This window comes from Electrona antarctica, assembly GCF_951216825.1.
Source record: "Electrona antarctica genome assembly, chromosome: 17".
Classification (NCBI taxonomy): Eukaryota; Metazoa; Chordata; class Actinopteri; order Myctophiformes; family Myctophidae; genus Electrona; species Electrona antarctica.
In genome coordinates, this window is record NC_136798.1 from 36716757 (window position 1) to 36741893 (window position 25137).

At 44.4% G+C, this 25137-nt stretch overlaps 1 protein-coding gene across 2 annotated transcripts in view; it reads left to right on the plus strand.

Annotated features, from left to right (window-relative positions):
• Positions 1 to 25137, plus strand: part of usta (uronyl 2-sulfotransferase a) — a 110588-nt gene that overhangs the window by 33337 nt on the left and 52114 nt on the right. The window contains exon 2 of one of the 2 annotated variants that reach the window (XM_079526976.1): positions 13549 to 13671. The exons of the other annotated variant lie outside the window; for it this stretch is intronic. Within the exon in view, the coding sequence (XP_079383102.1) occupies positions 13549 to 13671 (123 nt within the window). The remainder of the gene's footprint in view (positions 1 to 13548; positions 13672 to 25137) is intronic. 2 annotated transcript variants of the gene reach the window in all.

The following is a 25137-nucleotide window of genomic DNA, read 5'->3' on the forward strand; positions in this document are numbered from 1 at the left end:
TACACTTTGGCGGGTGTGAAGGTTTCGCTACCATCGCCGCCGCCATGAGGAAGTCCACTTTATGCAGAAAGTGCTGGGTTCTCTTTAATGACACATAATCATTGGTCAGCTATTCATGCATTGGCCTCTTTTCGGCTGTGCGGTTTGTGTGTCATTGTCAGAGGAGGCGTGAGAACATGGGGGGGGGGGGGGGGAGACAAAAATATCATCACTATGCAGAGAAGCTTTTCCTTGTGGTGTTACGCGTTTGTCTAGTCAGTGTAACATGTGTCAAGGGAGGGTGCCCACCAGTGGGGGGAAGTAACTAAGTAAATGTACTGTAATTAAGTACAGTTTTGAGGTATGTGTACTTTACTTGAGTAATACAATACTTTTACTTCTACGCCCCTACATCTCAGACAACTATTGTACTTTTGCTCCACTATTATTTGAAAACATTAGTTACTTTGTAGATTTGGATTAGTATTACAAAACATACATTAACCACTTAAACCTATACATTTTGGCCATTTGAAAATAGCCAATCTACAAGCTCGCAATGCGCCGCAACGCGCCCATTGTGAATCTGTTTTAAGTAAAACATTTGAGTGCTTTTTTTTACACCACCGTTGAGACTGTGCCTTGACGTCCTCCCTAAGACCAACAGAAGAGCTCAACACAGTGGCAGGGACAGTACACGGGGAAATAGGGAGTTGATATTATGACTACATTTGGAGAAAAACTGAAAAATGGTAAAAAATAAATAAAGGGGGAAAGAAATAAGAATATGCCAAAACTGTTTCCTTGTGTGAACCTTCTACATGGCAATAACCCATTCAGGCCTGACGTCGAAATAACAAAAAAAGTCTTTTGTATATATATATGTATATTGTATATATATATTGTGTATATATATATATATTCAAAGATTTGTGCCGCATTTTCACGATTTTTCAAAAATAGCAGACCTACAAGCTCGTAGCGCGCCACTCGGTGGCGCGCTATGAGCTTGTAGAGCTGCTATTTTTCAATAGCTAAAGTATAACATAATGCTTAGTTAAACTTAAAACACCAAAAGGGGCTCCCGTTCAGAATGGGATAAAGACTTTTGGGGTATTCAGAGTTCTGTACGACTGATGAAGGTAGCAGACATGAAATATCTCTCCTCTCGCTGCTACCTCTTCCCAACTTTCCCTTTTGTAAAGCACGCGGTATCATCAATCGCACTCTCCCATCAGTTTTACAGTGTGTATCTCAGACTGGCTTAGTCTTTTATAGACTGCTGTAACCCGCCATCAGTAGGAGACTCTGAAATGTCTTTCCGCTGGCGCTGACTGATATCCTTTGTAGTGCACTGTAAAGATGGCGTCGGGATAAGACGGTGTAGATAACACTCAAAGACGCGGAAATCCCTCACAATCTCAACGTCTCTATGGTGTATTTGTGCAATATTTAATATCAGTGTGGGACTTTGTCAAGTAATGGTTCTAGTTTTATTGTATTAATGGCTTTGCACAGTGCACCTGGAATAACGTCCAACTATTCACAAAGATTTAAGTTAGAAATGAGATAGCAGCGTGGCGGTTGAGACCTCCTTTCCTTTCCTGGCAGCGGTTGGTGTGAGGAGGCTTCGACATGAAGATAAGAGAGGATGCTGGGAAATGAAGTCATAATGTCAGAGTCCAAGGTTGATCCTCTGTTCCTGTCTTAACTCTCCCCCTCTCTCTGTCTCACACACGCACGTACAACGTAGTGGTGAATATACGGTATAACCTACTCCCTTCTCTTTAACCATATGCCGAGTAGCAAACGCAGCCTTTTTGAAATTGTTCCCACAATAGGGACAACAGGGTTCATGTGGGTTAATTTTAGAATTAATATAAATGTCCGCCTTCTCTCCATGAATGTGTGTCTGTCGGTGTTACGAGGCCACGCAGATGCTTGCCGTCATGTGTCTGTCCATGTGTTTTTATACGTGTTGTAGTTTCGTGCTGTGAGACAAGTATTTTAATTCGACAAAACTCCAAGGCGTGAATCAATTGAAAACACATTTGTTGGGACTATTGCCGTGGCGCAGCATGCCATTCATGTGCAGGGCACAGATCCATTTCCCAGAGAGCAGAGCGCTGTGCTTCAAGTTCACGTCAGATCTGCTTTCTGATATGTCCTGCTGGGTTGTGGTCTCGGCTGTTTTATTGGTTGGCAATGGTTCGGTAGGACGCCGAAAGCCACACTACTGTCATTGCATTGTCACCAAGCCGACGATTAAAGTATGATTAGATTTCTCAATGGAACCAGACGATCGTAGATAAAGCCATTTTTCAATAAAATTGTGATTTGTCCGTCGCAGAATAACAAACATGGAGTAGTAGCATATGTGGCACATACAGCCTGTGGTCTATATTATGTTAGCTAAACATTGAAGCCATTCTTTTATTGTTTGTTCAGATTCTTTGGTCTTCTGTGACTGATCACCGTTGGTCTACATGTGCTCAACACATGTCCCCGTGCACTGTGTTTGGCACCTGATGAGGAGAGGGACTCGAGGAGGGAAACGATCTGTAAGGAACTGCGCTTGCATTGGTGCGGCGTGTGTGTGTGTGTGTGTGTGTGTGTGTGTGTGTGTGTGTGTGTGTGTGTGTGTGTGTGTGTGTGTGTGTGTGTGTGTGTGTGTGTGTGTGTGTGTGTGTGTGTGTGTGTGTGTGTGTGTGTGTGTGTGTGTGTGTGTGTGTGTGTGTGTGTGTGTGTGCGCGCGTGCGTGCGTTAACAGACGTCATACAGCGTCTCGGGAGGCATCAGGATGATGTCAGGGGTACCCGGTGGTCTGCTGCGCTGTGCGCACGTCCTGTGGTTTCTGGTATGGGGCAATGCACTGTAAAATACCCCTAGACCAGTTACCAATGCACTGTAAAATACCCCTAGACCAGTTACCAATGCACTGTAAAATACCCCTAGACCAGTTACCAATGCACTGTAAAATACCCCTAGACCAGTGCTATTCAACCCTTTTCATGTCGAGGTCCATTATTCATTCGACATTTGAGCCACGGACCACCATTTGATGAGATTTGCCTCACAGACCCACCAAGCATATTCTTTTGGATAAGAATTAAGATTTTGTCCACAATTATGTATTGTATTGATGTTGGTACCATAGGAGAGACAACAGACAAGCTTTGATCAAAATGACAATTATTCAAAATTCTCTATAATTGTGTACATTTCTTGTAAATTACGGGTCCATTTGGTTTCATTTTACGCTCTCAAGAATTAAAGATCTAATAAGAGTCCATTTGGTTACCAACTCTCCATCATTTAGCTGGGGACCACTGGTTGAACACGTGTGCAAGCATGCATGCGCGCGCGCGTGCGCACACACACACACACACACACACACACACACACACACACACACACTTTGTTTCTCTCTTCCATTCACATATGCCTGCAGTCAGGCATCGTGCGACTGCACACAAACATCCCTGTCCTAGTATTCACACAAACACGTGAAACAATTAATTAGCTTTCGTTCTTTCACCAAACAAACGCCCCACACGCATATATATACACAACACATTCTCACACTGAATGACACTGTTTTTAATTATTTTTCAAGGTTGGATACTATTAAAATATTATGCCTTTGAAAGAGATTTGTTTGTCCTTCTCTCTCTCTCTCTCTCTCTCTCTCTCTTCCAAACTCTCCCCCACACTTTTTTTCCACACACACACACACACACACACACACACACACACACACACACACACACACACACACACACACACACACACACACACACAGCATGCTCAAAAAAGCACTGACCACTAAACAAGGGAGTGGCGTTTCCCTGGACCAGCGGGTGGTTTTCACCTGGCACTGACCGGGGCTGTCCACCACTGTGTGGCCTGACAGCAGTTTCCGTTAACTCTTAGAGTGCCAGGTGTTAATTATTTAATTCATCCGCCAGTGCCAGTGTTTTCAGTGTTTTCAGTGTTTTTACCTTTTTTTTCTTTCTTTTTTTTGGTCCACAATTTAAACAAAGCCACAAAACAGGACGGGGCCTAGTACAGAGCCCTTGGGAATTGAGTATTGGGTTTATTAAAGGGGCATTCACTCATTTTCAACATTTTACTATGTCATTAATATACCTTAGAGCTGTTGTGTGGAAATAATAAAAAAAAAGTCCCCCCCCATTCTGTGTTTCCTAGAACTGTAATTATGAAAAAAATCTTTTTCATAATTACTTTTTTTCAGACCTCTAGTTCTAGGAAACACAGAATGGGGGAACTTTTTTTTTATTATTTCCACACAACAGCTCTAAGGTACATTAATGACATAGTAAAATGTTGAAAATGAGTGGAATGCCCCTTTAACCCATTAAGACCTGAGGCCTAAAAATGTCTTCTAAATCCTAAAAAAACGTTTGTTTCTATATCAGTAGCTTTCAAACTTTTTCATGTCAAGGAGCCCCAAAATTATATGTATTTGGCCATCGACCCCATCTAAAAATATTTAGAATTTGTGAAAAGAGCAGATCTGCTATTTGTTGAAATAACATTTCTTGCCAAAATGAGGACAGGTTCAAAGTGGGTAGATTAAATGGTAAATGGTGTATTTATATAGCACCTCATTATTATTATTATTGATATTCTGTGCATTCAATTCTTATTTTAAACGTGGTGTCCGTAAAGAGGAACATCACAGGTGCAGCATGGTGACTGGGCATATCATGTTTGTTTTAGTTTTTTCCCAAAAATGACGTTTTAGTAAATTCAACATAAACAAGGCAGAAAGAGCCTGCTGGTTAGTCAGTCAGGGACCAATCAGAAGGCTGACAAATGGTGAATTAGGAGTCTTGCTCAAGGACACTTCGACACTAACTCTGGGGGAGCCCGGGATCCAACTGGGAACCTCGGCTACTCTACCAGCCACTCTACCCCTGAGCCACTGCCACCCCTCCAAAAGTGGTTTATTATTATATACTAGTGTATATATTACACTAAATTACATTGTCATTTACATTCAGAGGTGTAGAAGTTCAACGCACGCACGCACGCACGCACGCACGCACGCACGCACGCACGCACGCACGCATGAACACGCAAACATGAACAAACACACACATGAACACACACATGAACACACACACACATGAACACACACATGAACACACACACACATGAACACACACACATGAACACACACACACATGAACACACACACACATGAACACACACACATGAACACACACATACACACACACATACACACAGTCAAACACTGGCACCGTGTCCACCAGTGTTCATTAGGACGGCACGGCACTGCTGTGCATGGAAAACGGAGAGAGGTGGAGAGCAGGAGTCATGCTTTTGGAAGGGCATAACTCTTCCCAAGTGGTAATTGGGTCGGAAAAATATTGCCTCGAATATGATTATAATGATGATACATGAGGTGGGAGAGAGTTGAAGCAATTATCTCATTGGGAATAAATCAACTAACCAACGTTTGTGGAACACCCCGGTGGCATTTTGAGGCGGCCTTGCGAGTATAGAAGGGCTCGAGGCGAGAGTGTTTCTGTGGGCCCGTGTTGTGACTGGCCCAAGGCTCCGGCCGGAATTACCTGAAGTACCCGTGACAATGTGTAGAACCTGGCTCCGCTTCATGTCGGATCACATTTGGTGTACACTCTGCGTCTGGCCTTTAGAAGCCCAAACCAAACCAGTGGCAACTCGTTGCAACAAAACCGTTTTAAGGTCAACCACACCTAAATGGGTTAAATGTGGTTGACCTTAATTGTGCACGAGCGCATGCCTCAGACGTCTTTTCTTTATGTCGTACCTACAGTAAGCAAATGCAGATGTGAATTGTGAACCACGTATGTAGCCTAAGCCCTATATTATACTTTCAGATGTGCTAAAGAAATTGTGAAAAGAGCAGATACCCTGAAACAACATATTTTCAGTTCGGCGTTCGGCGGCCGAATAATATTTGGGGTCCTTGACATGAAAAGGTTTGAGAACCACTGACATAGAAACAGGTTTTTCAGAAAACTCAGTCTCGGTCTCAGTCCTATAAATGGGTTAGAGTTAAACAACAATGTCCACACCGTGTTGATGGGACTCCTCCAATAGACAATGATAGTGATGGCGAGTGAACGGCGTGCCGGTCCAGTCTCCACTATGTCTGGAATGGATCGCCTGTGTGCTGAAATCACACCTCTCCATGTCAAACAGAACAGCACAGCGCAGCCAGTCCTATAAAAGCCTGGGCTCATGAGAAAGCTAACATGCTTCAGTGGTCACTCGCAGTACACACACACACACACGGTTGTGTGCACAACCCTCGCCCTCCTCCCGTACCCCCCCCCCCCCCGTGGAAATATTTTATGACACGGTCTCCATGTTGACAGGGCTTTCCAGAGAGCTATTAAAGCTATCTGACACTTTTTTTTTTCTCTTCTTCGTATTGTACATTTCTCATTCCGAGCCACTTTCTCTCTCGGTTTCGTCTTCTTATTGTCTCTGCTTATTACAAACCTTTCTCTTCCTATTATATATGTTCCTCTCTCCTTCCCTCTCTCCTTCCTTTCCTTCCCTTTCTCTGCCCCCCCCCCCCCCCCCCCCCCATCTCTCTCTCTCTGTCACTCTCTCACTCTCCCCTCTCCCACTTTCCCTCGCTCCGGTGTGAGACTGCGCTCCACACAGGGTGTCTTTATGCACTGACTGTTTGTTCTACTGGGGCTATGCTGTAGCTGCCTGCAGCAGCAACCCCGCTGTGCTCGCTAGTTATTAGCTAAAGTTTGATTTTGATTAGAGTTTTTGATTTTTTTCCCCCCAATCATTCAGGATACAGAATTCAGTCAGGATTAAATAAGTGGAATTGTAAGGCATGACACAAAGAAATGAGCAGACAAAATTGGAACTGGAACACTATATACATTAAGCTGATGGATGGAGACTTTCTCCTGATTGGTTGAAATTTGGTCACCTACCTGAAAATGTATTTTCTGTTTATTAAAGAGCTGGAGAGACAACCCCTGTTATTGAACAAACACTATAGCAATGATTACTATCCGAATATAGTGATTCATTTAACCTTTTAACAAAAAACGTTTTGTTTTAACCAAAACTATCACTTACCCTACCCTTTTAAAATAGTAAAAAATGGCAAATACGTTAAGGGATAAGGCCTAGGCAAGATATAGCCCTAGTTCTATATTGCAGTAGTGATACTTTTACTTAAGTAAATAACTGAGTAGTTTTTCTACCACTGAAGATGGGAGAGAGAGATAACATTTGTGATTTGTCTGCTGAGGTGAGGCCGATTTACATCATAGCGCATGCTGGTGCACATCAGGCACGCACGCACGCACGCACGCATGCATGCACGCACGCACGCACGCACGCACGCACGCACGCACACTTACTCACTCTACTGGTAGAATTGTCTGATCTTATTATGTTAAGTTAAATTGCACTGCTGCTGCACATGGTGAATAACATTAGAACGCAGAATACATTTGATGACGGGCTTCATGTCCACACATTGTTGGCTCGTGTGCTTCATGTTTGAACCATGACGTCCTCTTGAAGCAGTTTTAATCCATTAAAGGTTCATGTTTGAACCATGACGTCCTCTTGAAGCAGTTTTAATCCATTAAAGTTCGAGACCCAAAACACTGATTTTGACGTTTGTCCGGGAACCCAAGCTATAGTGAAAATAGCAGATCTACAAGCGTTGCAAGCTTGTAGATCTGCTATTCTTCTTAAAGTTCTTAAAAAAACATTAATAATAATTTAAAACATTATTTATTTAGGCCAGTATTTAGAATTTTTCATAGTTATTATGTACTGTATGTGTCCCGGTTATGCCCATATATGGAGTCTATGCAGATGACAGAGCAGGCCATCTCCATATATGGAGATCTAGAGGCCCTGTCCATAGCCTGGGGCAGAGGCCTTTTGTGGCGGTTCTGGACAACCGTGGGTCCGACCGCGACACCGGGCACTGCACTTCAAGTCGGTGGGGCGAACCGTTCTCGAGTTACGTGGATTACAGACGTACAGTACACACTTGGGGCATTTATAGATAGATATACGGCGTACATTAGCTCTTCCAGCATTCACTCTATCCGTTTCTCTCCTTCCATGTCTCCATCTCTCTTTCTATCTTCCCTCCTCTTCATTCTCTCTTTTTTTTCCTCCCTCGCAACACAGCTGTTTTTCCTGAATCGGGCTGCTCCCGTCACATGACGACCCCAGAGGAATTCTGGGTCTCCATAGGTATTCAGTGCTTGTTGATCCCTTCTTTTATACAACCCCCCCCCCCCCCCCCCCCCTTCCTTTTCTCCCCCAAACCTTTCCATGGTGGAGCCTGTCCACACTGGCTGCAGGTCTCAGGGGTCCCTCAGGGTGAAGGTAGGGGCGGCAGGTGATTCACATACCGTAGCACACCATGAGCTATCCAGCTGTGAGAGCTCTGAGAGGGTGCAAACTGTAACCATAATGGAGCCATTGCGTTGCATTAGTACTGTCCGTGACAAAGACTTGGTCATGTCCGTAGCAAATTTTAGATTTTTTTCTTTCTTTTTTTACACACCATTATAATGTTCTTATTTTGATCATAGACCCCATTACTGGATGTCATGAATTTGTATGACACTTTATGGTACATTAGGAGTTCCAACTAGTACTAGTGGTTATTTGCAAGGACCTCCTCCCTTTCAAATACCAAGGGGGTCCTTGCAAATAAACCCTGGGGGTATTGAGTTAAATTAACACGTAGGACTTTACAGTGCAGAAGTGCTTAGTGTGAGTGTGTGTGTGTGCGTGCGTGCGTGTGCGTGCGCGAGCGAGCAATGCAGTACATGAACCTGTGATCCTTCTGCCCTTGGTCTCATTTAACCTCCGTAGCAGATGTGCTTGAATTCGTAAAGTGTGTGTGTTTACGAGTACATGCGTGGCTTGTTGTGTCCCTGGTTGACGGTTTAAGGCTCACTAAAGTGTCTGTGACTGACTGTGCATCTGCACCTTGGTTTGTGTCCACGTGCCAACGGGTTGTGAATGAGTATATGGACTGGAGGTCAGTCAGACCATGCAGATTGACTGGAGGTCAGTCAGACCATGCAGATTGACTGGAGGTCAGTCAGACCATGCAGATTGACTGGAGGTCAGTCAGACCATGCAGATTGACTGGAGGTCAGTCAGACCATGCAGATTGACTGGAGGTCAGTCAGACCATGCAGATTGACTGGAGGTCAGTCAGACCATGCAGATTGACTGGAGGTCAGTCAGACCATGCAGATTGCAGCCGAGGTGGCTGCAGGCATGTCTGAGCACGACACCTAATGTAGGTGCCTATAGCAGTGTTCATTTTGTTGGCTAAAAGACTAAAAATGGTGTGTTGTTCATTGATTGATTGGTTGACATTTTTATTTCACAGTATGCAGAATGGGTGCATTTCAAAGAAAGCGACTTGTTTACAACAGGGTCCACCACTTTCAATTCATTCGAACATGTTAAGACGTACAAATATACACTTCTATAAAAAGAAAACTGGAAATCATCATATACAGAAAGTAAGACTAAAAGACTGAGATTTTATAGTCGACTAAGACTACAGTAAATGGTGCGCTAATTGACTAAACCAAAATCAGCTGAAAACATTAACATCGGTGCCTAGGTGGATACTGTAGCTGCGTGGAGTAGGGTATGCGTGTGACATCATCATCAAACCAGGAAGTTATGCAGGAACACCTAAAAAAAACCTACTTTCTGGCCTTGACAGCCCATACATCCACACAGAAAAGTCTTATCTGATTGCATTAAACAACATTAAACAATGTTAAACTCACTTTGCCTGTTGCTTTGCCACTCGATGTGCCATTCACTTTAAGCATGCGCATACTCTCTATAATACTGACCAAATACCTCATTGGTGATAAAATCGTAGCATCGAAGATGAATTAGAATAAAATTGGCTATTAGCTATTGGCTTCGGAAAATTTTTTCAAATACATTTGTTGCTATATACTGTACATAGCAACAACTACCCCAAAAGCCGTTCCCGTCCTAAGTATATTAAAGTATATTAAAACCAGAAAAAGACAACACGCGCGTGTGTGCGTGTGCACGTGCGTGTGTGCGCGCATTTGTGTTTTTTTTTGTTTCCGTCCTCCAGATGTAGTTGTTGCGTGCCTCACTGTAATTCAGTAGTTCCACTGCATCCGACTACTTCCAAAATCAAGAGTTGAAGCAGCCTAGAAAGACGGATGGCTCATTGCCACGATGAATCGTTCGTGTAATTACAGGTTGACGTTTTTTATATACTTTTTTTAATCCTGGCCCCATGTCTTGCTAGTGGTTTCCAAGGAGATGAAGGAAAGAAATACAATAACACATGGACAGCAGGGGAAAGTTTTTCTTTTCTTTTTTGGGGGGGGGGGCTGTCCTCTCAGCTGGTGCTTACAAAGGTGAAAGTTCATAACAAGCAGGTGTGACATTACTCGAGGCAGTTACACTTCCTGGTTTACCCTCCTGGCTGCCGTTGAAACCCAGAAGATAGATCACTATCAGCAAAAGTGGGACGTAATGAGAAAACCACAGACTGGCTTCAGTCAGAAAGAAAAATCGTGTGAACTGAGTGGTGCAACTCCCCTCTCCCCCTGCCTCCCTCTCTCTGTCTCTCTCTCTCTCTCTCTCTGTAATTGTCAGGCAACAGTGCAACACTATCTCTCTCTCTCTGTTTCTGGCACAACAGCGCCACTTTTGCCCCTACTGGTACTCTAAACATAGTCACATAGGTTAGGACATAGTCACATAGGTTAGGACATAGTCACATAGGTTAGGACGGACATTGCTGTTCCTTGGAGTGGTTGCACCACTCAAAAAGATTCTGCTAAACTGCGCGCTCTATAGATGCACAAAAGAAGCAATCTGTTCATACTTCTGCCACGAGGTTCCCAGTTCGATCCTGGGCTCCCCCAGAGTTGGTGTCGAAGTGTCCTTGAGCAAGACTCTGAACCCCTAATGTGCAGGTTGGTGCCTTGCATGGTTTCCTCTGCCATCGGTGTGTGAATGGGTTAATGTAATGCACAATCTATGTAAAGCGCTTTGGATAAAAGCGTTATAATAAATGCACCATTTACCATTCACTATTATCTCATCTCTGCACAGGTGGTTGAATACCAAAACCAAATATCGCACAAAAAATAAACAATATTTTCATGAATCCTACATGAGGGAGATCAGTGTTTACTCGAGTCGTAAAGACATGCCAAATAAAACGTGAGTGAGATGCTTTCAGGTGAGCGCTACGCCGTCACTGAACCTCCATTCTCCATTCAGCGGCGGCGTCTGCACTCAGGCAAACGGACATGTTCTATTTGGATAGTGTCCTCGGGAGATTTGCCTGAGAGGAGGGAGAGTCAGGAAGGGTTGCCAGAGTGATGTCTATTTCAGGAGGTTTGGTAGGCGAAGAAAGAAGACAGGGTGCTAATTTATCTCAAAGCTTTACTTTTCCCGTCTAAATTGGGGATTGAACTGTGTGTGAGATAACAGATATGTTATGCAGCTATGTGTGTCCCTGGGTCCCTGGGTCTGTCCCTGGCTAGGAGGCTGGGTCTGTCCGAGCACGAAAATAGCGTTATAGTGTTTGTTCACCACCAAGTGTCACTGTTGCACAGCCTAACACACACACACACACACACACACACACACACACACACACACACACACACACACACACACACACACACACACACACACACACACACACACACACACACAGAGACGGGGAGTGTGGAGAGATGGTAGTATCGTGGATATAATTGGGGTTGTTGGAGTATCAGTGTGAGGTCCAGACGTTAGATGTTGACTCGATGTTTGTCTGTAATATACATTTTTGTTTGTGCACTCAATCCTTTGGATACATACGTGCGTCAGCATGAGTCTGTGTGCCTCGAGCGTTCCAACTACACGCGCGCACGCACGCACGCACGCAGGCACGCATGCACGCACGCACGCGCACGCACGACTCTGCAGTCTGGCAGATTAATGTCTGTATCACTTCCTCACATCATAGATCCGTAACGGCCTGTTTTATTCATCCTACCTGCACTTCTGCTGCAGGGCATCTGGCATTGGTCTTATACTGTACATGTGTGTGAGTTGGTCTTATACTGTACATGTGTGTGAGTTCAGTGGTCTTATACTGTACATGTGTGTGAGTTCAGTGGTCTTATACTGTACATGTGTGTGAGTTCAGTGGTCTTATACTGTACATGTGTGTGAGTTCAGTGGTCTTATACTGTACATGTGTGTGAGTTCAGTGGTCTTATACTGTACATGTGTGTGAGTTCAGTGCTAATAATGTGTTTGTGTTCACCACATTAATCCATATGAGTCCATATTTTGGGCATCCGCAATATAGGCAGACCTTTTCTTTCTTTCAAAGATGTACAGAACAATTCTTGAGCTGTCAAAAATAGATTACAAGCATACAGTATAGGGAGGACCGCTTGCTTGGAACCGCTGCCTTAAACCACTTAAGCCCTATTAGGGCTTACAGTAAGTGGTTTAAGCCAGCGGTTCTAAATCTTTTCAGGCCGTGACACCCCAAGATAATCATATTTGAACTGGGGACCCCCCAAAATAATCATCATATTTGAGTTGCAGCCTTAGATTTAGTTTGCCCATTTTGCCGATGTACAAGCTCACAAAGCCGCGCCAATTGTTGCCTCTAATTATTTGACTATTTTGGCCAATGTTTGACCAGTTTTTATACTATGGTTTGTTGATTAGTTTTGATGCAGTAATGGTCTTTTTCCATTTAATACATTTTCTTTCATTTCCCCCCCCCCCGACAGTTGTTTAGGTATTAAAAAGGTCTTATAAGTCCTTAAATTGTCACTTTAGTGTCATCTGGGAACCCCCCAAAATCATCTGGGGGTCCCGACCCACAGGTTGAGAAGCACTGGTTTAGTCAACGGAGGTTGACTTCATTCAACTGTTAGTGGTATAGCCACCGTTGTGGTTGGTGTTCCTGGGTCGGTGTGATGTTTGCTGAGGCTAGCTAAGCTTTTCTGCTGCTGCGGTTGTGCTAATGATGGCCCAACATGATGTCTGCTGTTTCCTGTTCTGATTCCGAGGGATTTAGACTAGTATCCGCAGTGTTAATTTAAGGGAAGAAAATGCTTAACACTCAAGATTTGACTGTGCACTCCTGGGGTTTACCACCGTAGAATACGTTGATATGTGTAAACGGGTAATCTTGGCTGATATACAGTATGTGGTGTACTTTATGTTTTCAGTTAACCTATGAGTAGATTTACATTCTCGCTTTCCATTTGACCTTCCATTTTTTTTTCACTTGTATTGAGAAATATTACAAAAACGTTGCTTATGTGCAGTTAAAAAACGTTTTTGTAATTTTTCTCGAGTCGTCCTAAAACAATGACGAAGGCAGAGGGTTTAATCTCCTGATTAAATTACAATAAAATAATAAAAATAATAATAAAATAATAATAAAATAATAAAATAATAAAAACCCACATTTGGCTTCTTTTATAGGGGTGTATGGGACAAATCACTGGTCAATCAAAATGGCCTCCCACGGCAGGCTCTTTATCCATAAGGACAGGCTAGCGAGAGAGGCGGTGTCGCGTCCACAACATGTCCACGCGCTGAAAGGAGGTACGTACAGTACGCATAAACTGTTGCAGCCAACTTCTGGTTCTCTGAAATAGGAAAGGAAACCTCTGGTGACAACGTTGACAGAGCATATGCTGTCATAACACTATGCCCTAGGCTGTGTCGCTTCCTGTGATTAAGAGCGGCTATCCCTTCCCGATCGGTGGACGACCCTCGTTGCTGTGAACGAGAAGGGAAAGTTCATCAACGGGGCATCATCCCCGAGTCTGACGAAGGCATTGTTCTTTACGCAGCGGCTCCCCCGCTTGTCGACGCGCTGCCTTTTTTTTTTTTTTTCAATGATTGCGGCTTTGACTGCCTGTCTCTGTCATCTCTTAGAATCTCAAGTCTTTACCCAATTTTCTACTTCACAGCTCATTTCTTAATTTCAAAGCTTGCTGATTTCAAAGAGGCAGAGACGGCAGATTCCGTGCATGCCGGGTCACGCAGATAGCTGCACTCTTATGGAGTCGACGTTTGTTTTTGACTTGTTGCTGTGGAAAAGTCTGAGCAAAAATAAAAATAAAATCCGAACGGCCCCCAAAAGCAGGTACTCTATGTGTACCTAAACTAAATGGATTACACAAGTAAAACAGCCCATAACATGGCCCTTCTCCTAATGCCCTGGCAACGGCACAGAACAGGGACTGGGGGTCAGAACACACTAACTCCCTGTCCCGAAGCTCGTCTGTGCTCGCTAGAATGATGGAAATATCCCTTTCCCGGGGATTTACATTTTAGGAGTCCTGCCACAGTGCCTTTAGGGTTGTCGGAGAGGTGATAGGGTTCACTGCCTCACGTGGTTCCTCCTCCACTCACTTGAACTGACTCACATGATGTGATCCACTTGGCTTCAATTGAAGCCAAGTGTATTTTCAAAGTATTTTCAAAAGCATTTTCAAAAACAACAGATGTCAGTCAGTGCCCTGAAAACAGACACACGTTTTTTTTCACGCATATGGCCGCTTGCACCCTAGTGTCCTCCTTACTCACGACAGGCAAACCCTCGCTGTTCTACAAGTTCACAACTTGTTGCAACGCGGTTCGTCGTGAGCTTGTAGATCAGCTGTTTTCAGCAAAGAGTTTGATGTAGTAGGGGAAAATGGAGTGGGCCCAGGATGGACCCTGGGAGACCCTGGACTATGTCAGTGGTTTCCAACCTTTTTCATGTCAAGGACCCCCAGAATTATCTGTATTTGGCCGCCGACCCCCATCTGAAAATATGTTCTTTTATGTTCTTCCAGAAGCAAGGATTTGTGTTAAAAAGGTTCGCTGTAAAAGAATATATATTCAAAAGATTTGTGCAAAGATTTTTCTACAAGCTTGTAGCACGGCATTCGGTGCTGCGCTATGAGCTTGTAGATCTGCTATTTTTCAATAGCTAAAGTACAACAAAATGCTTAAAACACCAAAAGGGGTTCTCGCCCCAAAATGGGTTAAGTGGTTACATGTTATTGATTAGGCACAATGGATCAAAAGTGTTCAGTCGTCTTCTCTTCACATCATACCGTAAAAAGCACTGCTGAAGCTAAGACAGGTGATCAGCTGTTGGCAATACAACGGCTACCAGAGGATCTTAGTCATATTTCCCTGCTCGCCTTAAAATCTATGTTTCGTTTATAGCTTCCAGTCACCTCTGTCCATCTTTACTACAACAGGTTGTCACATAGCCGTCAACCTTAACTCCGGCGTGCGTTTTCACTAGGTCGTTCTTCGCAGCACCAGCAATGTGGATTCACTCTGATTCGACGCCTGTTGGCTCGCCTCTCCTTCCTCCTCCACGCCTCTCATCTCCACCACCCGTCACGAATGCATGACATATCGCTGGTGTTCCTTTCCTGCCTGTTCTTCCAAGCATGTCTTTTATTTAGACTACTCCCGAGTCCCACAGACTTGTGTGTTTGGCTCTGAAGCCGCCAGAGTCAACACGGGCCGGCCCACTACGTTCGGGTCATCACTTACAGGCAGCCCATCCCTGCTCGGTACCATAACACAGTGGCAACCATGCACCGCTAAATGACATGCTGACATGTCCTCACGTATCCCTATTCCCTAACTCCTGTATGCCTGTGTGTGTGTGTGTGTGTGTGTGTGTGTGTGTGTGTGTGTGTGTGTGTGTGTGTGTGTGTGTGTGTGTGTGTGTGTGTGTGTGTGTGTGTGTGTGTGTGTGTGTGTGTGTGTGTGTGTGTGTGTGTGTGTGTGTGTGTGTGTGTGTGTTAGCATTTTTAGCAACAGACATTCATAAAATTGTTAACTTACATTGTGATGTTCTCACAACCATAGTTGTAATACAAATGTGTGTGTGTGCGTTTGTGTGAGCGCGCGTGCGCCCATGTGCATTATGTTCTTGTGGACTCCCTCCTCCATGTGAGAGACCAAAATTTGAGAGCAGAAGTAGAATTCCGCAAATTGGTCACCCTGCCCAGTCCTCCGGGGCCAGTGGGCAGTGCACCCACCTGCAATAACACGGTGACAGCGCAGCTCGGCGCTTTATATTTATATGCTGAAGATGGCTGACCGTCCCCAGCCGTTCCACAACAGAGACTGACTGACTGACTGTGGAGAGATTTGGTGGGTGGAGACCCTAACCCTTAGCCCCAGCTGGCTGCCCCCTGTAATTAGCTGGATGAGTCGAGCCATGAGTCCTAATGGAGGGCCACTCCTACGCTGCAAATCAAAGGGTTGGGTGACCGCACACACACATGCGCACACGCACCACACACACACACACACACACACACACACACACACACACACACACACACACACACACACACACACACACACACAGTGACAGTACACACATGCAAGCATACACACATGCAAGCATGCACACAGGCGTTTTTGAATGCACACATTGCGTGCACTCGCAGGAGCACACGTAAACACACTCAAGGCTGTATGTGTGCATGTGTACGTGCACGCACAGCACATACATGCACACAGTACACACACACACACACACACACACACACACACACTGGCTAAGAGCTTGTTTGCATATCTTCTATTTTGGACGTCGTGTGGAACCAACCTTGTAATATAGCGTAATTGTTTGGTGTGAGGGCTATAAATATAAGCATTAACTGGGTGTGTTTAACACAGCGGAGTTATGTCATTTTCTCCCGCTTGTCCTAGAAAGAGAAAAGTCTGGCACAGACTGCTTTTACTTGTTGGCCGTGCGCAATGAGCATGTAGTGACAGGTGTGTGTGTGTGGTGGGTGTGTGTGTGTGCATTTAACGTCATGTGAGACAGGTATTATCTTCAGGTGCCCAAAATGATCTGTCCTGTCTGATCTTTCCATTCCATCCGTTTATACACATGGCTCCCAACCCTTTTCATGTCAAGGAGGTCGCCCCCTCATGTCAAGGAGGTCGCCCCCTCATGTCAAGGAGGTCGCCCCCTCATGTCAAGGAGGTCGCCCCCTCATGTCAAGGAGGTCGCCCCCTCATGTCAAGGAGGTCGCCCCCTCATGTCAAGGAGGTCGCCCCCTCATGTCAGGGAGGTCGCCCCCTCATGTCAAGGAGGTCGCCCCCTCATGTCAAGGAGGTCGCCCCCTCATGTCAAGGAGGTCGCCCCCTCATGTCAAGGAGGTCGCCCCCACATGTATTTGGCCGCAGAGCCTCAACTGAAAATATTTTGTGCCAAATGTAACCGCATAAAATGTTTTCAAGATATATTTTTGTTTTTGTAAATACCACATCATACAGTACAAGCTCACGATAATGTGTCACATCGCAGCGCGCTGGTTTTTTAAAATTTGCCCGAACAGATTTTGATGCTAGCTGCCAGCAGAACACTTGAGAAACATTTCATTGACTAAGTCTGAGGCAGTCAGCAGGATGTGCGGTGAATGAAGAGAGAAGCGTCCTCTTTGGACCCTGCAATCTTGCCGTGCACGTTTAGAGAGTGTTTCATCCCAGCACTTGTGGGGATGTATATATTCGATGTATATATTCGGGCATATTTATATATAATATTCAAAATCTGCAACGTAACTACCGTAGTAACTAAAGATTTCAAATAAATGTAGTGCAGTAAAAGTACAATATTTGCCTCTGAGATGTAGTGGAGTAGAAGTAAAAGTATCGGAAATTGAAAATACTCAAGTAAAGTACAAATACCTCAAAATGATACTTAATTACGCAGTACTTAATGGGGAATTAATTTTCAACATTTTACTTGTCATTACCTTTGAGCGGAATGGGGGACTTTTTTATTATTTCCACAAAGCAGCTCAAAAGTATATTAATGATGTTGAAAATGAGTGGTATTCCCCTAATAAAATCTACACTGATTCTGATATCCAAGCTGTACACTGACTACTTTACATTACATTGTATCAAAGTGTCGTTTCTTCAGTGTTGTCACATGAAGAGATATTATTTTTTTTTGCAGAAATGCGAGGGGTGTACTCACTTTTGTGAGATACTGTGTATACATATACATTATTTTTTTTTGGGGGGGGGGGGGGGGGAATAATTTGGCGACCCCCCCCCCCCGGGGGGTCGAGACCCACGGGTTGAGAGCCCCTGCTTTACACCAATGTCGTTAACAGCCATTCCTGTGCGGTTTTCCCTCTCCCTGCCCGTAGCCTATTCTGGGACGTGTTCTCCACTAAGCCCGTACTTATACCGAAGTCACCAATTTCATGGAGCAAATGAAACGGTCTATGCTCTAAATGCATGTTTATGAAATTCCCCAACATAGGAGTATAGCATTCCTGGTGGGGGGGCCAACACCGAAGGGAAAATTCCAGTGTCTGAAGGATTTGTTTGGGGCGGGGTCTGTTGAAGCTTGATACGTCGTTTAAGATACAAAATAATAATAATAATTAAATGAGACTGGAAGAAGAAAGAAATGCTTCCTGCATGCAGTATTTCTCGCTGCGTATTGAAACATACTGTATTTTTAGCCCTCCCTCTCAGCGTGACAGGGTCGTGGGCTTGTAGATCAGCTATTTTTGTTGGCAGCGACACGGTGCGCAACCAAACCATAAATCACGCATTACTTTCTTTTATCTATGATTATATCTTTCTCTGATCCTATATCCACTTTCCCTTCCCTCGGCTGTGATTGTTAAACCAAACTACCACCCCACCCATTCTGCACAGTATACGGTACTGTATATGGACCACTAGCAATCTGACAACTTATTCAGAGCCCTGCTAGTGGAAAGGGCATTTGATGGAGGTGTTAATTAAGCTACAGGACCAGTGGGGAAAACACAAGATCCTTCAGCAGAGAGTGTACTGTATGTATGCCAGAAGTGGATTCATTCACCCATGTGAACATGCATGTATCTGGAACTTTTCTGGGTGTTTTAGTTTAGAAATGAGTACCACAGTATGTACTTTACGTACATATAGTATGCATTATACTTTTTTTTACTCAAAATGTTATTTAAAGGTAGTCAGAAAGTACTATAGTATATATATATATATATATATATATATACACTGTACACTAGAGCATTGTTTCCCAAAGACTGGGTCGCAAGTTCGCAACCCACGGGACGTAGGTGTGAGGGCCGCATAACGACCCCCCAGTGGATCTTGAGGGGGTTCCAGGTGGTCCCCAGCTAAATGATAAGACAGTTTGTGTAACCAAATGGACCCTTATATATCTTCTAACTCTTGAGAGGGGTGCATGTGTTTGGTCTGACGTACTAACAGACCTACAGTCATGAGTTCCGACACCCTATACCCAAAAGCCCACCCTAAAAACCTCACAGGAAGCCACGGGCTAGTTTTAACCTGCCACGAGTTAGTTGTAACCTGGCACGCATGTCGGGCACGACAGGTTAGTTTTAACCCGCCACAGGTTAGTTTTAACCTGCCACAGGTTAGTTTTAACCTGCCACAGGTTAGTTTTAACCCGCCACCGGTTAGTTTTAACCTGCCACTGGTTAGTTTTAACCCGCCACAGGTTAGTTTTAACCCGCCACCGGTTAGTTTTAACCTGCCACTGGTTAGTTTTAACCTGCCACAGGTTAGTTTTAACCCGCCACTGGTTAGTTTTAACCTGCCACTGGTTAGTTTTAACCCGCCACAGGTTAGTTTTAACCCGCCACCGGTTAGTTTTAACCTGCCACTGGTTAGTTTTAACCCGCCACAGGTTAGTTTTAACCCGCCACCGGTTAGTTTTAACCTGCCACCGGTTAGTTTTAACCTGCCACTGGTTAGTTTTAACCCGCCACAGGTTAGTTTTAACCCGCCACCGGTTAGTTTTAACCTGCCACTGGTTAGTTTTAACCCGCCACCGGTTAGTTTTAACCCGCCACAGGTTAGTTTTAACCCGCCACAGGTTAGTTTTAACCCGCCACATGTTAGTTTTAACCCGCCACCGGTTAGTTTTAACCTGCCACCGGTTAGTTTTAACCCGCCACCGGTTAGTTTTAACCCGCCACAGGTTAGTTCTAACCTGCCACAGGTTAGTTGTAACCGGCCACGCATGTCGGGAGCGTCTGTGTTGTCGAACTAATGCCTGTCGGACTGTTAGGATGTCTAACAAATGTATGCATCCCCTTGAGAGTGTAGATTGAGAACCAAATGGACCCGTAACTCCCAATTATTGTTAAACATGTGCATTACTTAATTTACAAGAAGTCTACATAATTAGATTTGCCTATTATCTCTCCTATGGTACCAACATCAATACAGCATGGATTGTGGACAAGATATTTTCCAATGAAAAAAATATATATTCTAAGTCTGAGAGGCTAAATCTCATCAAATGGTGGTCCTTGGCTCAAATGCCGAATAAATAATGGGCCTTGAAATAAAACGTGTTCGAAAGCCACTGTTCAAAGTAGTAGGTACTGACAACCGGTTCCCCATTGACTTCAGCCTAGTGTAATGAATAAACTATTTTCGTATTATGGCTATTCTGTGCTGTACAGTACGTCTTGATTGTAGCGTTTATTGGAATGCCAGTCTGAAAGAAGATATTCAGGAAGAAAAACATTGTATTTATCGATTGACTCAGATTTGTTGTCCGGGTTGTCGCATCGATTTGATAGAAATCCAGCGAGCAGCGGGAATGCAGCTGCTTCCAGCCACAAGCTGGATCTTGTGACACCATAATCCAATTAACCATTAAGCTGCATCCTTCTGATCCTTGTGCTTAACAACATAGGTCCACTTATTGTCTAATAAGACGTACCCAGACGTACATGCACAAGCGCACACACACACACACACACACACACACACACACACACACACATACGCATACGCACGTATGCGTATGTGTTTCTCTGGGTTTCGGAGACTGACATTGACCGTCAGTCTTTCAGACTTAAATCTCATGACCTCCCCTCCCCCCCGTCTGGTTGAGGAAGAGGCCAACAGAACAGGACAGGAGTCACAGTGGTCTTGAATGTTTTGCACATATTTTTTAGATGTGGGAACTGGGAACAAGAACATAAGAACATAAGTTCATGATCTGACGAAGATGTAACTGAAACATCGAAACATATTTTTTTTTCTTGCACCCTGATAATAAAATAAGGGCTTAAACTGTCCGAGTTGCTCCAGTGCCTCCTTTTCTCCAAGAACATAAGTACATAAGGGTAAGGCTGTCAAGATTACAAATTTAAGTTGACGATTAATTGTGACACAACTAAATGCGGTTAACGATTTGCATTTGAACATTGGAACACAACGTCAGTTTGCCTTTCAGGCTTCGTAATCACAAATTGCACAGGGCAGACGACAAATAACTTACATATACAAAGAAAGCACTGACACATAATAGTTTTTTTTCTTTCCAAAAAATTTACAAAATAGTGGAAATAGTTGATCTGTTGATCTGCTATTTCATAGTCACCACAGGAATCCACGGAGAAAAAGTCTTGATTCGGCGGAGAACATTCCTAATTCCGTGGAGAACAATCCTGGATTCCGCTGCTTAGTTAATATTCCGCGGAGATGAACTTATTTAACCTAAAATTACCAGTTTTGTTTTAATAATCAAGTAAAATCTTTTATGAAATAGATACAATTAATTAGGCCTATGGATGGGTCATAATAATCAAATATTCCAATAATAGTTTTTGGGGATAAAAATCGAATTATTATTATAATGAATTACTTTAGCATTGTCAGTCAGGACACAGATTCAGTTTCAGTAGGAACCATTTACACAGATTCAGTTTCAAGTCGGACCAGATATTAGGACGGACCTTATCTGCTGTGAAGAAAGTGTCCTCACCAAGGGGGCAGGCAGACTTTCCAACGTTGAAGCTCTGGGTCCTAGTGGTAGGAGGAGGGACTACAGGCGGACCCGTGGATTCATGACCGGGAAACCCCGTGCAGCTGGGCTTTAACGTTGAGCGCTCGGTTGCCCTACGTCACTCAGGACCTCAAAGTTGAGGTCCTGGGAGGGACTTCCGGCAGTCTTCCGGGTGCTTCAAAACGCCACTGAGCCAAGGGGGCAGGCAGACTTTCCAACGTTGAAGCTCTGGGTCCTAGTGGTAGGAGGAGGGACTACAGGCGGACCCGTGGATTCATGACCGGGAAACCCCGTGCAGCTGGGCTTTAACGTTGAGCGCTCGGTTGCCCTACGTCACTCAGGACCTCAAAGTTGAGGTCCTGGGAGGGACTTCCGGCAGTCTTCCGGGTGCTTCAAAACGCCACTGAGCAACTTCCACTGACATGAATAGCTGGGGGGGCGGAGCTTCGCGCCAGTTCAGTCTCTATTATATATATACTCTATGCACTGAGCAACTTCCACTGACATGAATAGCTGGGGGGGCGGAGCTTCGCGCCAGTTCAGTCTCTATTATATATATACTCTATGGTCCTCACTCCTCAGACACCTCACCGTAAATGTTATAGTACCTACTTATTACTACCTAGCCTACTGGTACCTACTGGTAGTAATAAGGAACTTTTGTCATGTATTTTGGACGGAAATCTTCCCATTAAAAATTCCGGGAGGAAAAACGGGGACACGTCCGACTATTCCACGGACGTTCTAGTATTCTGCGGATGGGCGATAAAACCGCGGTAAATTCGCGGATTCCTGTGGGGACTAATTTCCGATTTTTCATCATGGAAACGATCGATGATTTATACTGTAATTGCGATTATCTCAAATAATTGCTATTAGGCTATTATGTAATAATTGTGACAGGCCTACACAAGGGGATAAATCTCCAGGAACACAAGGAACATCTTAACACATTCCATCCTATCCGTCTGGAAACGTCGCAGAAAGAATGCCTCGTCTCTCCTAATCCGCTCTCCGTGGTTTTCATCTGATGGATATACTAGCGCTTCATTTCTGCTCCTCATCCGCCTCTCCCTCAAAATATGAACGCTTTTTGGAGCTTCTAGCGATATAATAAAATCGAGACCACGGTAAGCTAGCAAAATATTTCGAATTGTTTCCAGGGGGGGGGGGGGGGGTTCAGAGTAAAAGTGGCCATTTCTTATCGGCACCCCAGAGCTCCTATTTTGAAGGAATCCCGGGAATGATTGTATTAAACGGATAGTGAAAGTCCTCCAACGAGACACATGTTCCCATTATCCAGTCAATTAGAGCCGTTTTCCTAATCGGAGGAATCAGAGAAGAACAGGCTTTAGCCTCCCCACTGCAGGTTTTTTTTTTCTTCATCTTTTTTTTTTAAAGTTCTTCCAACCTTTCTGTCTTTGTGGGTGGTGGGGGTGGTGGCAGCCAGCTGTCAGCCTGTTACGAGGCCCATGCCCTGGAAAGAATTAGTTCCAATCCCCGATCCAAAGCGTTAATGAGAAGCACACACAGGGGTCGTCCATGATGGATGACAGAAGAGGGAACGGAGATGTCTGTTTCTCCCAGGGTTCCCCGCCCTGCCGCGACCTCAAATGCCTTGGTGCGATCTGCAAAACCAAGGCTCTCTCAGCATTCCTCAGGAAGACACACTGTGTGTGTGCGTGTGCGTGCGTGCGTGCGCGCGCATGCTTCTTCGTGTGTACTTGTACACATGTGCATAAAACAGTGTTTCTTGAACCTTTTCATGCCGAGGACCTACAAATTAACATGTACTACAGCGGTGCCCGTTGGACACTGGCCTACTTGGAACAAGCAAGTTGGGAATGCATGACCCACCCAGTTATTATGTCTGTGTCCCTTTTAGGCCCATATATGGAGTTCTTTGTCAGGCATGCCCAAATATGGAGTCTATGCAGATGTCAGGACCTCACTGTCATTTCAGAACAGGCCAGCTCCATATATGGAGATCTAGGGGTGATCAGGTGTGATCAATTGTCTGGAGTGGGCAGAGGCCTTTGTGCTGGTTCTGTTATTAGGATGTTTCATAAAGTGTGTGTGTGTGTGTGTGTGTGTGTGTGTGTGTGTGTGTGTGTGTGTGTGTGCGTGTGCGTGTGCGTGCGTGCGTGCAAGACAGTACATGCGTGTACCGGTGCATGTATGTTAATAATAGCTAGGCCAAAACAAGCCAGATTATATCTCAATATAAGAGAGTAATTGCCCAGAACCTATACACACACTGCTGTCTGCAGTATAAACAGTACTTACTGTACTAAGCCATACAATGCACTTCCAACATGGCTTTTAGAACAGCCTCTCTACGTGCTGTGCCAAGTGAGTAAACCCTTGGCAAACCACAGTGAATCATGTGTTCATGTGTGAGTTTTCATTTGTCACTAGTTTCATCAGTTTCTTAGAGAGCTCCGCGCTCCTTTCAACACTTTCTGTCTTCTGCTGTCTGCTGTCTGCCCCCTATTTTGATTGCTTCCCATTTATTTTTACTCTCTTTTTTTCCCCTCCTTTTTCCCTTTGTGTGTTTCTCTGACAGTTTCTTTTTCTCTTTCCCCCGAATCCCAACACTGTTTATCTCTCTCTTCTCTTTCTCTTTCCGACGTTCACTAGCTGTGTCATTCTCTCTGTGTTCCTCCTGAGGTGATAGCAGGTATTCTCTTGTCTCTTTGTCTCTGGACTTTGGACAGGCGTTGCGAGCCGCCCCGTGAAAGAAAGGGCCATACTGTCATAAGTCAGGGCTTGGATTTGGAGAGTTGACTGAAAGGAGAGCACAGATCCAAAGTGTTCAGGCCGCCTTGAAAGGGTCCCATTGTGCCCCACATGAAATGTCTCTCCGCGCATGTTGGCAGATATACTTTACTGTAGGAAATGGCTGTACAGTTGGGTGCCACCGATATTGTCCCTTATCATTTGACCCATTTAGGCCTGACCTCAAAATTTTCTAAATCCTCCAGTTTTCTGAAATAAATATTTTCACGATTTTTCAAAAATAGCAGACCTACAAGCTCGTAGCGCGCTGAGCTTGTAGATCTGCTATTTTTCAATAGCTAAATGATAACATAATGTTTAAAACACCAAAAGGGGTTTCCCGCCCAAAATGGGTTAACTGTCCTTTTGCGCAGATCACGCAAACCTCAGCAAAAAGAAACGGACAATATCGATGGCCTCCAACTGTAACTCTCTCTCTCTTTATGATAATGACG